The sequence below is a fragment of the Physella acuta genome, unplaced genomic scaffold, assembly GCF_028476545.2.
Source record: "Physella acuta isolate Inbredline_101_S28 unplaced genomic scaffold, ASM2847654v3 ptg001330l, whole genome shotgun sequence".
Classification (NCBI taxonomy): domain Eukaryota; kingdom Metazoa; phylum Mollusca; class Gastropoda; family Physidae; genus Physella; species Physella acuta.
In genome coordinates, this window is record NW_026732845.1 from 46,407 (window position 1) to 62,178 (window position 15,772).

General features: G+C 39.1%; 1 protein-coding gene across 1 annotated transcript; it reads left to right on the forward strand.

Annotated features, from left to right (window-relative positions):
- The first annotated feature begins 320 nt into the window (after positions 1 to 320).
- On the forward strand, positions 321 to 12,171 carry LOC131958491 (uncharacterized). The gene is made up of 9 exons (XM_059323568.1): positions 321 to 480; positions 1,288 to 1,377; positions 2,012 to 2,106; positions 4,537 to 4,738; positions 6,203 to 6,313; positions 7,165 to 7,179; positions 8,317 to 8,420; positions 9,115 to 9,313; positions 11,776 to 12,171. Exons 2-9 carry the CDS (start codon positions 1,321 to 1,323, stop codon positions 11,917 to 11,919), a joined length of 927 nt encoding a protein of 308 aa, XP_059179551.1. The 5' UTR covers positions 321 to 480; positions 1,288 to 1,320; the 3' UTR covers positions 11,920 to 12,171.
- Positions 12,172 to 15,772: the final 3,601 nt, after the last annotated feature.

Genomic DNA, 15,772 nt, shown 5'->3' on the forward strand with positions numbered 1-15,772 from the left:
AATAAACAATGTTGATATCCTTCAAGGTGAAATACCCGGAAACAACTGCACAAATTTACCCAGTTATGTCCGTGTTTTAATACACTTTTAATACACTTGGCACAGAATCACAGATAGCTGATAGAGGTCCTCTCCATAAATGACGTCAAACATTTTTGACGTGTTTTACCGGATGGTGAAGTACAATTCAATAACACGATGCGCACTTGCAGCAACAGGGGCTAAATGCTGAGCACGTACCAGATCGCACCGATGCCAAACGATGCGATACAATAGCCATATTTGTCAATAAGAAGCATAAGGTTTTTTGAGTTATAAATTTGAATTAACCGCTTTGCTTGTGACCGGCTAACCAGGTCCGGCTAGATTTCCTAACATTTACTACCGTCGATAAGATGGGAAGCTTCTTTGTTTAAAGGCGATATTGTGGAGGTTCAGCCAAACCTGTTCAACCTAGATGAGAAAGATGTTGTTTAAAAGGTTTGACAAAGCTGTGATTATGATATTGTTAGTTTTCTCTGTGTTTTTTTTAATATTAGCTTTGTCTTTCTAAGACGAATTAAAAGTGATTCTCACCCACTACCATCACCAAGGCTATGTAGGTCTACAATTGATGTCTGAGGTCTATGGAGCTGAGTTTCCCTGGGGCACTGCCCCCCCCCCACCCCCATGTACCCCACCCCCTCCTCTACCCCGGACAAAATTTTTAAAAATATAATTTATTGACCTACAGGTCTCATGCCGGGGTTTTAAAGCCTCTAAAGGGTTAATTTAAAAATGCCTTTACACTAGCCCTACCTAAAGTATAGTCAGTCATTACGGTAGGTGACGACGATATAAGATGTGGTCGGACCTGTCACTTCTGATCATCATACCTTTCCCCGTTTGTGCCCAAGACACACGGGCAGATGAAGCAATCTGTTTCAATGACCGCGGACAGGACTATGCCCAGCCGCCTTTATTTCCCTAACGTGAGTTAGGATTCAGGGAGTCACATGGTTAGGACTCAGGGACTTTCTACTCACTTCAACCCGGTTTCGAACTCGACACTTTTTGGGGTTAGCAGTCTAGGGCTCTACCGCTGGGCCACGCCTTCTGATCTACTTTCCCCTAACATCACTCAGTCGCCTACCGAACTCTGGACTCTCAAATTAGCAGTCGGGCGCTCTACCGTCCGGTCATGCCGTCCCATTAACAAATTACACAATGTTTTAATTTATAATCTAAGTTAGAGTAGTTGTTTTAATTTATTTTATATAAAATATATTTGTTAAATATTTGTGTAAGGTCAAGTTCTGCTTAGAGGTATATTTTGAGAGCATGGGATTACCTTTCGCGTTACTGCTGCTTATTGGGACAGCTACCAGTTCTATCAAGGTAAGTCACAGGTAACTAAACTATACCAATGATCATCATCTTTTTCCGTTCATGCCCAAGTGTCCACGACCCATGCGGAAGGTGAAGTAGAGTTTTTCTACTTCAGAGACATATTAAAGGATAGTTTGGTCAGCACTATGCCCAGCCGCCTTTGTTTCCCTAACGTGAGTTAGGTACCCATCAGAGTTGGGTAGACTCAGGGGCATTCTACTGACTTGAATCTGGATTCGCTCTCGAGACTTTCGGGTCAGCAGTCTTGCTCTCCACCGCTAGGCCACGCTGTCCCATTCTACCAATGATACGGAGTTAAGAACAAGAAATAATCCTCTTTAGACCTAGCGATCCATTGGGCAGATGAGGCAAAGTTCATATGTTTCTTTACCTCTGCATATGAAGGGATAATGTGGTCAGAAGTATACCCAGCCGCCTTTACTTTCACTAATTTGAGTCAGGTACTCATCAAAGCTGGATGAACTCAGTGACGTTTCACTGATTTGAACTTGGATTCGAACTCGAGACAAGCGGTAGAGCGCTTGCCTGCTTACCCGAAAGTCTCGAAATTATTTGTAGCTGTAAGAATCATGTGTAGCTGTAACAATTATTGTGTAACTGTAAGAATAATTAATTCTTACAGTTCGACGCCCCCTTAGACTACAACCTATTTTTCTGGCAAGGAGTCAACTCCTTACAATACCACTTGGACATTCGTATCCCACGTGACTCCCGCAGGCGAGTGGCTGTTCACATGTTTCATTAAATTAAAACAAAATCCACACTTTTTGTATTATTTCACTTCAAACAATCCTCACTAGCTTTCATCTTTTTATTCGCAAACAATCTTCACTCTAGGTTTCAGCCTAAAGCCATCATTTTATTCATAAACAATCTTCACTCTAGATTTCAGCCTAAAGCCATCATTTTATTCATAAACAATCTTCACTCTGGATTTCAAACAATAGCCATTATTTTTATTCACAGTCTTTCCTCTAAATTTCAGGCAATAGCCATTACTTTATTCACAAAATATCCATCGTGAAGTATAATCCAGCTTAGCGATATTTTTTTATGTTCAGACAAACAGGAAAATGTTATTTTAAGAATTTACGCCATGCGAATTAATTATCATAGTTAGCTGCAAACAATTATCGCCATATAGTTTTGAAAAATTTCTATTTGTTTTGTTTTTAAACTATTTGTTTTGAGAACGTCGAACGACTGCTCACCCGTATGTATATACTAAGATTGCCATGTTCACGCCCGTAGACGTGTGACCCACATAGAATAAGCAGCTATCTTATTCTTCGTTAATACTAACAAGATAGAAAGCGATTTCCTCAACTCAAATGAATATTACGTCATTTTACGCCATTTGGCCCGATGACTCCTATTTCAGCCTGTTTTTCTTTCTGGATTTGCTGATTTGCTTCCATGGCTGGTGTCCGCCCAAGAACAAACCTCAAGGCAGAAGCTGTTTGATTTTGGAGTTTTCTCTCTTAGATGGGTTGCCGTCCCCAGCTAACTAGCCTCGTCTGCCCGCAGGTTCGAACCCTGATCTTTTGGAATTAGCAACCGTGGGTTCTCCTGCCAGACCATTCCGTTCCCTTGAGTATCTATCAGACTACGGCCGAGGAAACTGAACCGCGACATTTCACATAAGAACTGACCAAACAATTGTTTTTAATCTCAACAGTTTTTAACCTCAATAAGTTTTCTCTCTCTCTCTCTCTCTCTCTCATATATATATATATATATATATATATATATATATATATATATATATATATATATATATATATATATATATATATATATATATATATATATATATATATATGTATGTATGTATGTATGTATATATATATATATATATATATATATATATATATATATATATATATATATATATATATATATATATATATATATACAGTGGCGTAGCAAGGTCGGGTGTCACCCGGTGCGGCACTTAATGGTGTCACCCCCCCCCCCCCAGAGGCATAGAGACCCTCCCCAGGGACAAACTTTCAAATTTTCGATTTGCACCCCCCCCCCCCTCAAGTTTTCGATTTGCACCCCACCTCCCCCTCAAACTTTCGATTTGCACCCCCCCCCCTCGAGTTTTTCTCTATATATTTTGCTGTTTTTTGCCTTGTTGTCACCCCCCTAAATGGTGTCACCCGGTGCGGTCCGCACCCCCCGCCCCCCCCCCTCGCTACGCCCCTGTATATATATATATATATATATATATACTTAAACCAGTACCAAACCCCTCCCTTGCGACCCCCATCCCCATTGGTCTGAAAAGGCACTCATTTTATACAATTCAATGTGTTTTTAACACTCTCATGATAATTCAAACGGCAGCAATTAGCATTAGGTACTTGAATTTTTTTTGTAAATTATACACACAATGATTCATTTTATTAATTTTCTCATTGATAAATCAGTTTTTTACAAGCTTTTATTAAACTCACTTCCTCTGTCTGTCGTCAGTCTGTCGTCAGTCTAAATCGAAACGCTCGTGCGAAATTGCAGGCAGTTCTAACTGACAGATACGGTTCGTAATTGATACGTGAGTCAAGACATAAAGGCAATGCATCGTGACATTCAATTTGACTTGATTGGGTTCCTAATTAACTTTTTATGAAGTAATTAAAATTTGGACTGAATTAGTAGGCAGTTCTATCCACACGCGTCATCACGGCCGTGTAGGGCGTGGAGCGTGGAGGTTCTACGTCAAAAGCGCGTTATCACGTTCAATAGGTGCGCAATGGTTTTTAGTTGGGTCAGCAGTCTAGTTCTTTACCACTAGTCTACGCCATGCATAATATACGCGTCATTAAGGCCCTCTTGGGCGTTGAGCGAGGAGGGCTCTACGATAAGACAGGGCAGAGAAAGGCAATAAAACGTGTCATCACGTTCAATAGGCGCGTAATGGGTCTCTTCCTAAATATTAGTAAAGGTATCCAATAGATACTAAAGTTATCCACGCTTTTCTTTATAGTAATTTAAATAGTAGTGTCTAATATTTAGGAAAAGACCCACGCTTTTCTTTATAGTTTTTTAAATAGTAGTGTATAATTTATTTTCTACTTTCTAGTGCATTATTACATAAAAGCTTGTTATTTTGTATGAATTTTTTTTAAATTGTGTTAACAGATTTACAATTGAGTTCTGCACTAATGTGCTCTGTACCATGGACAAAGTGCTTCACTTCAGGGCGCGGTTTGATAAACAGCACGTGGCCAGGTCGCATCGGCTGAAAGGAAAATGGAGTTCGGAGCTGACAAGTGGAGTGATGCCTTTTGAGAGAGGGGGCGAATTCTCCATGAAAATTATCACTGGGCAGTCTAGATTTGAGGTACGGGAACGGTGGATCTACGGGGTTGCTATGAATGGTAATGAGGGAAGTGTTTCCACCCGCAACCCCCCCCCCCCCCCCACCCCATAAAAAATACGAATAAAATTGGAAAATAATTCTGAGAAATATATAGTTGTGAAGATCCATTTCGGACTTTGTGGCCTACGGGACAGCTGAAATAGAGTTCACCTGTTTCCGTGATCTCGGTATGTGAAAGGATAGTGTGATCCGCACTATGCCCAGTGTGAGGGGGGGGGGTGATAATGATGAACCCGGGCCTGGTATAGTTTTGTGTGAAATCACCACACACAAGTCCAATTCAGGACATGATGTTCTTTATTTACACAAAACAACTTCCTACTTCTATCTAACTAGTCTATACTATATGATGTCTACTAATACAACTAACTAAACACTTCTATCTAACTGCGCATCCCTAACACACTATCTACCTCTAACTTTTACATCTTTACCCTAGCGCTACTTATCACCGTCTGCTTTCTACCGATATCTATCACCGTCTGTTCTCCCTCGCTCCAGTGGTCAGCTGATGATCTCACATGACCGGGTTAGCTCCTGTGTTTCTATTGGTCTGTTTAACTAACTAAGCTATACTCTGTTTCTACCATCTACTTGACTTCTAAACTAAACTAGCGTCATCCCACCCAGCTGCTTTTATTTTTCCTAACGTGAGTTAGGTACCCCCAGTGTTGGATGGACTCAAGATGGTTCTACCACTTTACCCAGGAACACTGGCTCAAATCTTTCGGTTTGGAAGACGAACACGCTACCATTCGACCACGCTGTCCCACGAGAAAAATATAGGCCTATCGAAATTTACTAAATCATTTTTATAATTTTTTTTAGCTTTTTTTTTTTTAGCTCACCCGGCGCGCGTCGCTGCTATCCAGTCCATCCCACCAGAGCGGCGCAACATTTCACCAGCACGTTATCAGTCGTGTATTTTTTAGATGTGTGACCTAGTTTTCTAGAACTGAGTTACTTAAGTGTAAACATCGTTTTTGGGTGCGAGTTTGTCCACACTCCCGCCCAGTGGGCGTGCTGCGTGAACGCCTTGTGTGTACGTTAACCACCCTCTGTAATAGTGAGGTACAGCACACCTCGGCGACTGCTCAGGTGTCATTAACGCCAGTTACACTACTGCAGGAGCGCCTGATGTATCACTTTGCTTGCTTTGTAGTGTCCCACCGTGTCCCTGGTATAGGGTGCTCTTTAAAATTAAAGTAGGCGCAGTAGTGCTCACGGGGGAACACAGCGAGCTCATGGACGCGCCTGATTGGACAACGATTATAGTAACCCACCACAATGAATGGCGTTCTTTAAAACGAACATCGGCGTTATAGTACACACGTAGGAGTGACTCCTTCGCTCCATCCCCCAACCCCACCCCGAGACATGTCTCCAACATATCCATCCATTAATTGTTGTTTTTTATGTCCTCAGATCTACATTGACGACGTATTATTCTGCCAGTATAATGGCGTTTTTCATAGAGAAGCGCAATATGTTATGAAGATTTCTGGAAAAGTGGAGATTACACATTGGACCGAATTTGTGAGTTGTTGTTTTTTACTTTCTCGTATATACGAAGTATATAGAAAGTATTGTAATAGTGCAAAAAAAATCGAGATTTTAACAAATCTCGACGTTTTACACCTCACTGATACGAAAAAACATAATTTTGCAATCTTGTCCGTATGTCTGTGTGTCTGTGTGTGTGTCTGTGTGTGTGTGTGTCTGTGTGTAAACACGATTACTTGAGTACCGTTACAGCTAGTTTGATGAAATTTCATATATAAGTATTTTATCAAAATCGTAGATCCGTATCAAATTTTGAGCGATTTCCAATAACCGGAAGTGGTACTTTTTCTACTTTAAAATTTAAAAAAGCCAATAACTTGAGTACTATTTCAGTTAGATAAATGAAATTTCACATGTAAGTAAAAGATCTAATTCTCTACCTTCTATTAAATTGTGAGTAATTTCCGTTGAACGGAAATAATAATTTACGCTATTTCCGATTTCTCAAAAAACGCACGTAAATTTATAAAGTACTAATAATATCCCGCACTATTATGCACATTTTATTAGGCGTTCACTTGATGTGCAATTCTATTTTTTTTTACGAGATTCAATTCTATTATAAAAAGTTTAAGTAATTAAAAATGGATTACAAATATTGTCTATGTCCTGAGTTGCCATCCCTCGTAGTTTTATATTAGAATATCCGAGAAAGTTTAGGGGAGATCACTCCCGGTTATTTTTTCTATGTTCGGATGTTTTTCCCTGCCTTAGGAATTTTTTTGTCTGTATGTGGGTATGTTAGCGTTTCATTTTTCTGTGTGCGTTGTTTATAATTTTCGGATTTTTCGAATGTCAATTTTTCTGTTGTTTTTTTCTTTTAGGTGGATAAATCAATGGTAAGCTTCGTTTCTTATTAATAAGCTGTAGCTTCGCAAGGTGGGGGTGATGGTACTAGTCTGGTACTAGTACTAGACGGTACTGACAACCACCCCCCCCCCACCGTCAAGAAACTCTTCGTGATATCCCCCCCACCCCCACCCCCCTCCCCCCCCCACCCCCCCCCCCCCCCCCCCCCATAAAGAGCGGAAAACAGTGCTCTACGAAAAAGTAATTAAAAAATAAAGTTATTCTAATAAAGACTAATAGTTCTTTGATAAGCTCCTTTTATAAGCTTTTTTTTTTAGGACACCATTTCTGTTTCTATGTCTGTTTGTTCTCTGTCCGTTTGCCTTTCCGTCTGTCCGCCCTCCCGTCTGACCGTCAGCCCGTCCATCTCTCTGTCTGTCTCTTTGTTTCCTTTTTTGTTCCGTTATTTGTTTCTTTGTTTGTTTCTTTGTTTGTGGCTAATCTTGTACCGCAATTTTAAAACCATCTAATGCAGCGATTTGGGTTTTTTGAGATCCATTCGTCGCTGATGATAGTGCAAGTATGAACGTTTATTTAAAAAACTACTCAATTCAATTTTTGAAAGTGAAAATAACAAGAATAAATAACAGCAATTGCTCGATCAGCTATCTAACGATGGTGAACTGTTGGTAACGCTGTTGGTTTCTTGTCTGAGGATCGACCACGAAAGAGGCAGAAAATTATCTTTTTGACATCGAATGTTCTCGTGTTTTTAAACAAAAATACTTTTACTTGTATTTGGTGGAGACTTCATTGAGAACGAATAGCTCAAAAGTAGAAAAGAAAAAAGTGTGAAAAAAAACTTTTAGCATGATAACTATTCAAATTGACTGAAATTTTAAAACTAAGTACAACTAATTATTTTGCTTTCTTTAATAAACGCATTGGTCGCCAAAATAAGCAATAGATTTAATGAGGGCTCGGTGCTTTTATAAAGAAAGCAAGTTGTTTTTTTGGTTGTTTTTTTTTGTCGGAGCATAATATAAACGCTTATTATTACAGTTTGTTGTTGTTGTTGTTGTTTTTGGTTATTTTTGTTATTTTTTTGTTATTTTTTTCTTGAATTCCCGCTGCCCCTTCTACTATACTTGCTTTACCTTTAAACTGTTTTTAAATATTTGTTACAGTTAAGTCCCGCGGTTACCTACTGGGGATTTAAGCGCAGCCCCATAGCCGGTGATAGACTACAAATTGATATTCTATTGGCTGCCAACTGGAAAAGTTTGGGAAAGTAATGTTTAATTTTTAATTCCTTCTTTTCATTTATAATTGTAATACAGTAATCTCTTGGTTATCGCGGTTAATAGGGATCAAAACCGGCCGCGATAGGTGTAAAACCGCGAGGCAGTGTTACTCTCACATTTTGAACATTTTTTCGTATGTATAATATCAATAGGTGTATGAAACCATATAAGTGCATATGTTATTATTGAAATTTTAAAGAATAGTTTCAAACCTTAAATAAAATATTAATTGTATAAATAACATACATAAATTAATGAATAAATAATGCTTTAAAAAAGATACGTGTGTGTGAGTAACATAATAAGATGTAACTAAAGTATACCTACATACTATAATTGATTAGAACTCTTTTATTCTCATAACAAGGTACGTAACTCGCATTTGACAATATCTTAATGTTTATCTATGTCGATGAAACACCGGCACAATACGATGAAGGTGGAGAAGATGAAGATGATTTTCGGCACGGGTTATTGGGAGCAGTGTTTCTTCCAGACTTTCTTTTCCTGTGGTGGGGGAGGGGGGCACTTGAAATTTTCGTGAGAGGGTGGGGGCACTGGTAAAATATATATTTTCATTAAATTCTCGTAAATGTTGCGTCAGCCTTTCTTCTGAGATCGCAGCAACGCGTGTGACGAGTACGCTAGCATACGGAGCTCATTCTCTGATTGCTTGACCAGATTTCACCTGGATCTGAATAAAATGAAAGACCGGCTTTGGCACAGTCAAATTATCTGCGAATTTTCCTGGCCTTCGTCGACATTCACACTCAAGTGTATGGATGAAAACCCGTGTACCCCAGCCGTAACCACAGTCACCTTGGAAGCCAGCCAGTGGTTCACGATATCGATTAACTTTTCCCTTAACAGCATGGTAAAGGTGAGTGACGTACTTAGCTTCACTTGGTCCTCTTTACTCCCTGTGGAGCATAGGGCATCAAGCATTGGCGGAAATAGAAATACATGCTTCATCGTAAAAATAATGTGGGGTCCTATCTACTGTTTGTCTGTCTATCTATCTGTCTGTCTGTATATGATGTATATATATATATTTAAATGTAAAATGTGTGTATATATATATATATATATATATATATATATATATATATATATATATATATATATATATATATATATATATATATATAATTCTGTATGTTAGTTTGTAAAGTGTAATACAAATAATTTTGTAAAATGTTTGTAATTGAGGATTACAGAGGAATATAAGAAAACGAAAAAATTTGATACTTCCACGGAGCCAAGTGTTAGATTATTATAGTGCTCATGGTCTAAATTTATAAGTTAAAAATTACTATTAAAAGTCTTTAAAAACAATTTTCATTTGATATATTTTTTTTAATGCTGCATTTTATTTATTCCATACACTGAACGTATTGTTTTCTTCTGATTATTTTTAATCAATAACAGTTAGAAAGCCGGGTCATTCATGTCCTAAATGTTTATTTCTTTCCGTTTACGGAAAAGCTTGGAGTATTATAATTGTTCACTAAATTGGTATTTGTGGTTGTGGTTGGGTTTGTTGTTAGGTTTTTATTTTCGTTTGTATTTGTAATTGTGTTAGCGTTATGTTTGCGTTTTGTTGTTTTGGTTTTGGTTGGTTGTGGTTAGGGTGGGCAATGCCGGGTATATGATGATTACTAAACACACAAGTAATGGTGTTTAACAGAAAGGTTTTTCTCAAAGGCCAGAGAAGGGCCTGGCCGCGACGGCTAGTATATATATAGTCAGGTTCATGCGCTCCACACAAAAAGGATGCAGTAGTGCTCTTTTGCCGTAATGCCACTGGTGTTCATTATGGAAATCGGCCTTCGGGCAAACGGCATTCGGGCAAGTGTATATATATATATATATATATATATATATATATATATATATATATATATATATATATATATATATATATATATATATATATATATATATATATATATAAAATATATATATATATATATATATATATATATATATATATATATATATATATATATATATATATATATATATATATATATATATATATATATATATATACTAGCCGTCCCGGCCAGGCCCTGCTCTGGCTTCTGTGAAAAACCTTTCTGTTAAAGACCATTACCTGTGTGTTTAGTAATTATCATAAACCCGGCATTGCCCACCCAAACCACAACCAACCAAAACAACAAAACGCAAACATAACACTAACACAATTACAAATACAAACGAAAACAAAAACCTAACAACAAACCCAACCACAACCACAAACACCATACGAATACAAAGAAATAAACAAACGAAAAAGCAAACGAAAACAAACCAAATCCAAACGAAAAACCAGCCACAAACACAAACCCAAAGAAAAAAACACAAACGAAAAAGCAAACAAAAACAAACCAAATCCAAACGCAAAACCAACCACAAACACAAATACAAACACAAACCCAAAGAAAAAAACACAAACGAAAACGAAAAAAGCTTAATACAAAGAAATAAACAAACGAAAAAGCAAACGAAAACAAACCAAATCCAAACGAAAAACCAGCCACAAACACAAACCCAAAGAAAAAAACACAAACGAAAAAGCAAACAAAAACAAACCAAATCCAAACGCAAAACCAACCACAAACACAAATACAAACACAAACCCAAAGAAAAAAACACAAACGAAAACGAAAAAAGCTTAATAATCGACTACAGTACCCCAACTTATTCATAGTCTTTTTTCACTCACTTAAACGAACGTAGGTGCCAAACCAAACCAAATGAACAATTATAATACTCCAAGCTTATCCGTAAAATACCTACAACATTTGCACTTGATCAATCCCCGCTAATTATGTAATTATTTTTTCCCAATACCAAAACAAAGTAATAAAAAGTAAATTCTTTTCCACGAATGCAATGTTTTATAAAGGGAAGTAATTAAGTTTTCCTACTTTATCAAAGGGAAGTAAGTGCTAAAGGACTCAATATAAATAATTTTCAGACATAATTAGAATTTTTGTTATTTTTTTTAAATTGTGTTTATAGAACATGCCGAAAATTATTACTTTCAGTTTGAAAAATGAAAATTATTTCCCAATACTTTCAACAGTAATTTTTAAACTCATAAATTTAGACAGAGACTACGGTAAATAGTCTAACACTTAAATCCATAGAAGTATGTCAACGACTAACAAACTTTTTACATGTTAGTTACATACAGAATATGAGCTTTATATATATATATATATATATATGTGTGTATGTATGTATGTATGTATATATATATATATATATATATATATATATATATATATATATATATATATTTATATATATACATCAATATTTCCTTTTTACCAGCTTTACTACAAACAAATTTATCTTGGAGAGATTCGCAGCGATTACGCTACTGTGCGGTCGATACACTTCCAAGGAATGATTGATGATTATAAAATGAGGTTTATTCCAGCTTCAGCACCTCAAGGACCTCCGCGGCGACAATAGCTTTCTAAAGCTGTAGCAACTGCCATCTATAACTGTTTAAAAGCCTGTGTTTTTATTGTTCTGTTATTTCAATGTGTTTGAGGTGTTATTAGTTTTATAAGAGTGAAGTTAAACAATTAACATTTACTTTTTTTGTGAAAAGCATAGAAGCTATACTATAATTTTTTTCGATGTTAAAACAAGATGAAAAGTGTCAACATCTGTATGAGTAAATCAGTTTTTCGCAGATAAAATGTTACTTCAATAACAATATCTAAACGTGTTTTTTCACTGAAAACTTTTAATTATTTCCTTTTTGTTATTGACGGTCTGGAGTGACTGTCTAAAATTGCCGTGTATAAACTAATGAAGTGGCAAAAAATAATGGAAATTAATTGGTTTCCATGAAATCTCATCTTTATCTGTAAGCCAAGAAGCACGGGCTATTCAATATTAATGAGTAATTTTATACAGGGCAATGGCCAAGTGGGTGATGGTCAACTGGGGAATGGCCAACAGGGAATGCCTACCCAGGTGATGTCTGGAGAATGACAATTTGGCAATGGCTTACTGGGGAGTACCATCTAACGATGGCCAACTGGGCAGTACCATCTAACGATGGCCAACTGGGGAGTACCATCTAATGATGGCCAACTGGGGAGTACCATCTAATGATGGCCAACTGGGGAGTACCATCTAATGATGGCCAACTGGGGAGTACCATCTAATGATGGCCAACTGGGGAGTACCTTCTAATGATGGCCAACTGGGGAGTACCATCTAATGATGGCCAACAGGGCAATGGCCAACTGGGGAGTACCATCTAATGATAGCCAAATAAGGAGTACCATCTAATGATGGCCAACTGGAGAGTACCATCTAATGATGGCCAACTGTGCAATGACTAACTGGGGAGTACCATCTAAGGATGGCCAACTGGGGAATGGATAACAGAGGAGTACCATCTAAGGATGGCCAACTGGGGAATGGATAACTGGGGAGTACCCTCTAATGATGGACAACTGGGCAATGACTAACTGAGGAGTACCATCTAATGATGGCCAACTGGGGAGTACCATCTAATGATAGCCAACTGGGGAATACCTTCTAATGATGGCCAACTGGGGAGTACCATCTAATGATAGCCAAATAAGGAGTACCATCTAATGATGGCCAACTGGAGAGTACCATCTAATGATGGCCAACTGGGCAATGGCTAGCTGGGGAGTACCATCTAATGATGGCGAACTGGGGAGTACCATCTAATGATGGCCAACTGGGGAGTACCATCTAATGATGGCCAACTACAGAGTACCATCTAATGATGGCCAACTGGGGAGTACTATCTAATGATGGCCAACTGGGGAGTTCCATCTAATGATGGCCAACTGGGAAGTACCATCCAATGATGGCCAACTGGGCAATGGCTAACTGGGGAGTACCATCTAATGATAGTCAACTCGAGAGTACCATCTAATAATGGCCAACTGGGGAGTACCATCTAATGATGGCCAACTGGGGAGTACCATCTACTGATGGCCAACTGGGGAGTACCATCTAATGATGGCCATCTGGGGAGTACCATCTAATAATGGCCATCTGGGAAGTTCCATCTAATGATACCAACTGGGAAGTACCATCTAATGATGGCCAACTGGGCAATGGCTAACTGGGGAGTACCATATAATGAAAGCCAACTGGGGAATACCATCTAATGATGGCCAACTGGGGAGTACCATCTAATGATGGCCAACTGGGGAGTACCATCTAATGATGGCCAACTACGGAGTACCATCTAATGATGGCCAACTGGGGAGTACTATCTAATGATGGCCAACTGGGGAGTTCCATCTAATGATGGCCAACTGGGAAGTACCATCCAATGATGGCCAACTGGGCAATGGCTAACTGGGGAGTACCATCTAATGATAGCCAACTGGGGAGTACCATCTAATGATGGCTAACTTGGGAGTACCATGTAATGATAGCCAACTGGGGAGTACCATCTAATGATGGCCAACTGGGGAGTACAATCTAATGATAGCCAACTTGGGAGTACCATCTAATGATGGCCAACATCGGAGTACCATCTAATGATAGCCAACTGGAGAGTACCATCTATTGATGGCCAACTGGGCAATGACTAACTGGGGAGTACCATCTAATGATAGCCAAATGGGGAGTACCATCTAATGATGGCCAACTGGTGAGTATCTTCTAGTGATGGCCAACTGGGGAGTACCATCTAATGATGGCCAACTGGGGAGTACCATCTAATGATGGACAACTGGGCAATCGCTAACTGGGGAGTACTATCTAATGATGGCCAACTGGGGAGTACCATCTAATGATAGCCAACTGGGGAGTACCATCTAATGATGGCCAACTGGGGAGTATCATCTAATGATGGCCAACTGGGGAGTACCATCTAATGATGGCCAACTGGGGAGTACCATCTAATGATTGCCAACTGGGCAATGACTAACTGGGGAGTACCATCTAATGATAGCCAACTTGGGAGTACCATCTAATGATGGCCAACTGGGGAGTACCATCTAATGATAGCCAACTAGGGAGTACCATCCATTGATGGCCAACTGGGGAGTACCATCTAATGATGGCCCACTGGGCAATGGCTAACTGGGAGTACCACCTAATGATGGCCAACTAGGGAGTGCCATCTAATGATGGCTAACTGGGGAGTACCATCTAATGATATCCAACTGGGCAATGACTTACTGGGGAGTACCATCTAATTATGGCCAACTGGGGAGTACCATCTAATGATAGCCAACTAGGGAGTACCATCTAATGATGGCCAACTGGGGAGTACCATCTAACGATGGCCCACCGGGCAATGGCTAACTGGGGAGTACCATCTAATGATGGCCAACTGGGCAATGGCTAACTGGGGAGTTACAGAAACCGAAGACAAATCTGAAACTTATCCAGTCCTCGGAAGAACCAGGGCTCCAATTAGGAGAAGTATGACGCGATGCAGCCGAATTCGCAAGGAAGCTACAGAGCCGATGCCCCTTCTTCAACCGAGAAAAACTAAATTCACAGCCCCAAAACTACTGTCGCAAAATAACCTATCCTCATAGGAACATGGAACGTCGGAACACTATGGGAAGCGGGGAGGTGTGCACAGGCAGTGAAAGAAATGCAACAGTATCATCTTACAGTGCTTGGCATGTGCGAAACAAGATGGAAAACCTTTGGAGAGACAAAATTTTAAGACGGGAGAAACACTGTTATACTCGGGAAAAGAAAATGAGGACGACCCACGAGATGCAGGCGTAGCCTTGCTATTGAAAAAGGATGCAACAAAAAGCCGGATGTAATGGAAACCTATGTCTGATCGAATAATTAAAGCTAGATTTGAATCCAAGTTTCAAAAGACCTCCTTTATCATGTGCTACGCTCCTAAGAACAACGCAGACGAGGAAGAAAAAGACCGCTTCTACCAAGAGCTTCAAGAAAAAAAAAGGAGGAAGTGGCGCTGGGTGGGACACACGCTACGAAAGGCTCACCCAAATGTTACACGCCAAGCGCTTGAGTGAAACCCCCAGGGACTGCGGAAGCGAGGGCGCCCAAGACAGACCTGGAGGAGGAGTCTTCTTGAAGATCTGAAGCCAACAGGGATGTCTAGGGAGACTGCAAAATTGATAGCCGTGGATCGGATGAAATGGAAGGAAATGGTTGATGCCCTATGTTCCATAAGGTGCAAAGAGGACTAAGTCAAGTAAGTCAAATCAGTTATGAAAACTGAAATGTTTTTAAATGAACATTTGCAGTGACTTACTAGTCACTGAACAGGTTAGGCTAGCAGTTAGACTAAGATTTTAAATGGCTCTATAAGTTTACTATTCAA

Bases quoted from the DNA above. Each gene is read 5' to 3' on its own strand.
- LOC131958491 (XM_059323568.1), top strand. From the start codon at position 1,321: ATGGGATTACCTTTCGCGTTACTGCTGCTTATTGGGACAGCTACCAGT. The intron at 2,107-4,536 runs GCGAGTGGCTGT...TTGTGTTAACAG, and splicing joins ATCCCACGTGACTCCCGCAG to ATTTACAATTGAGTTCTGCA. The intron at 9,314-11,775 runs GTGAGTGACGTA...CCTTTTTACCAG, and splicing joins CCCTTAACAGCATGGTAAAG to CTTTACTACAAACAAATTTA.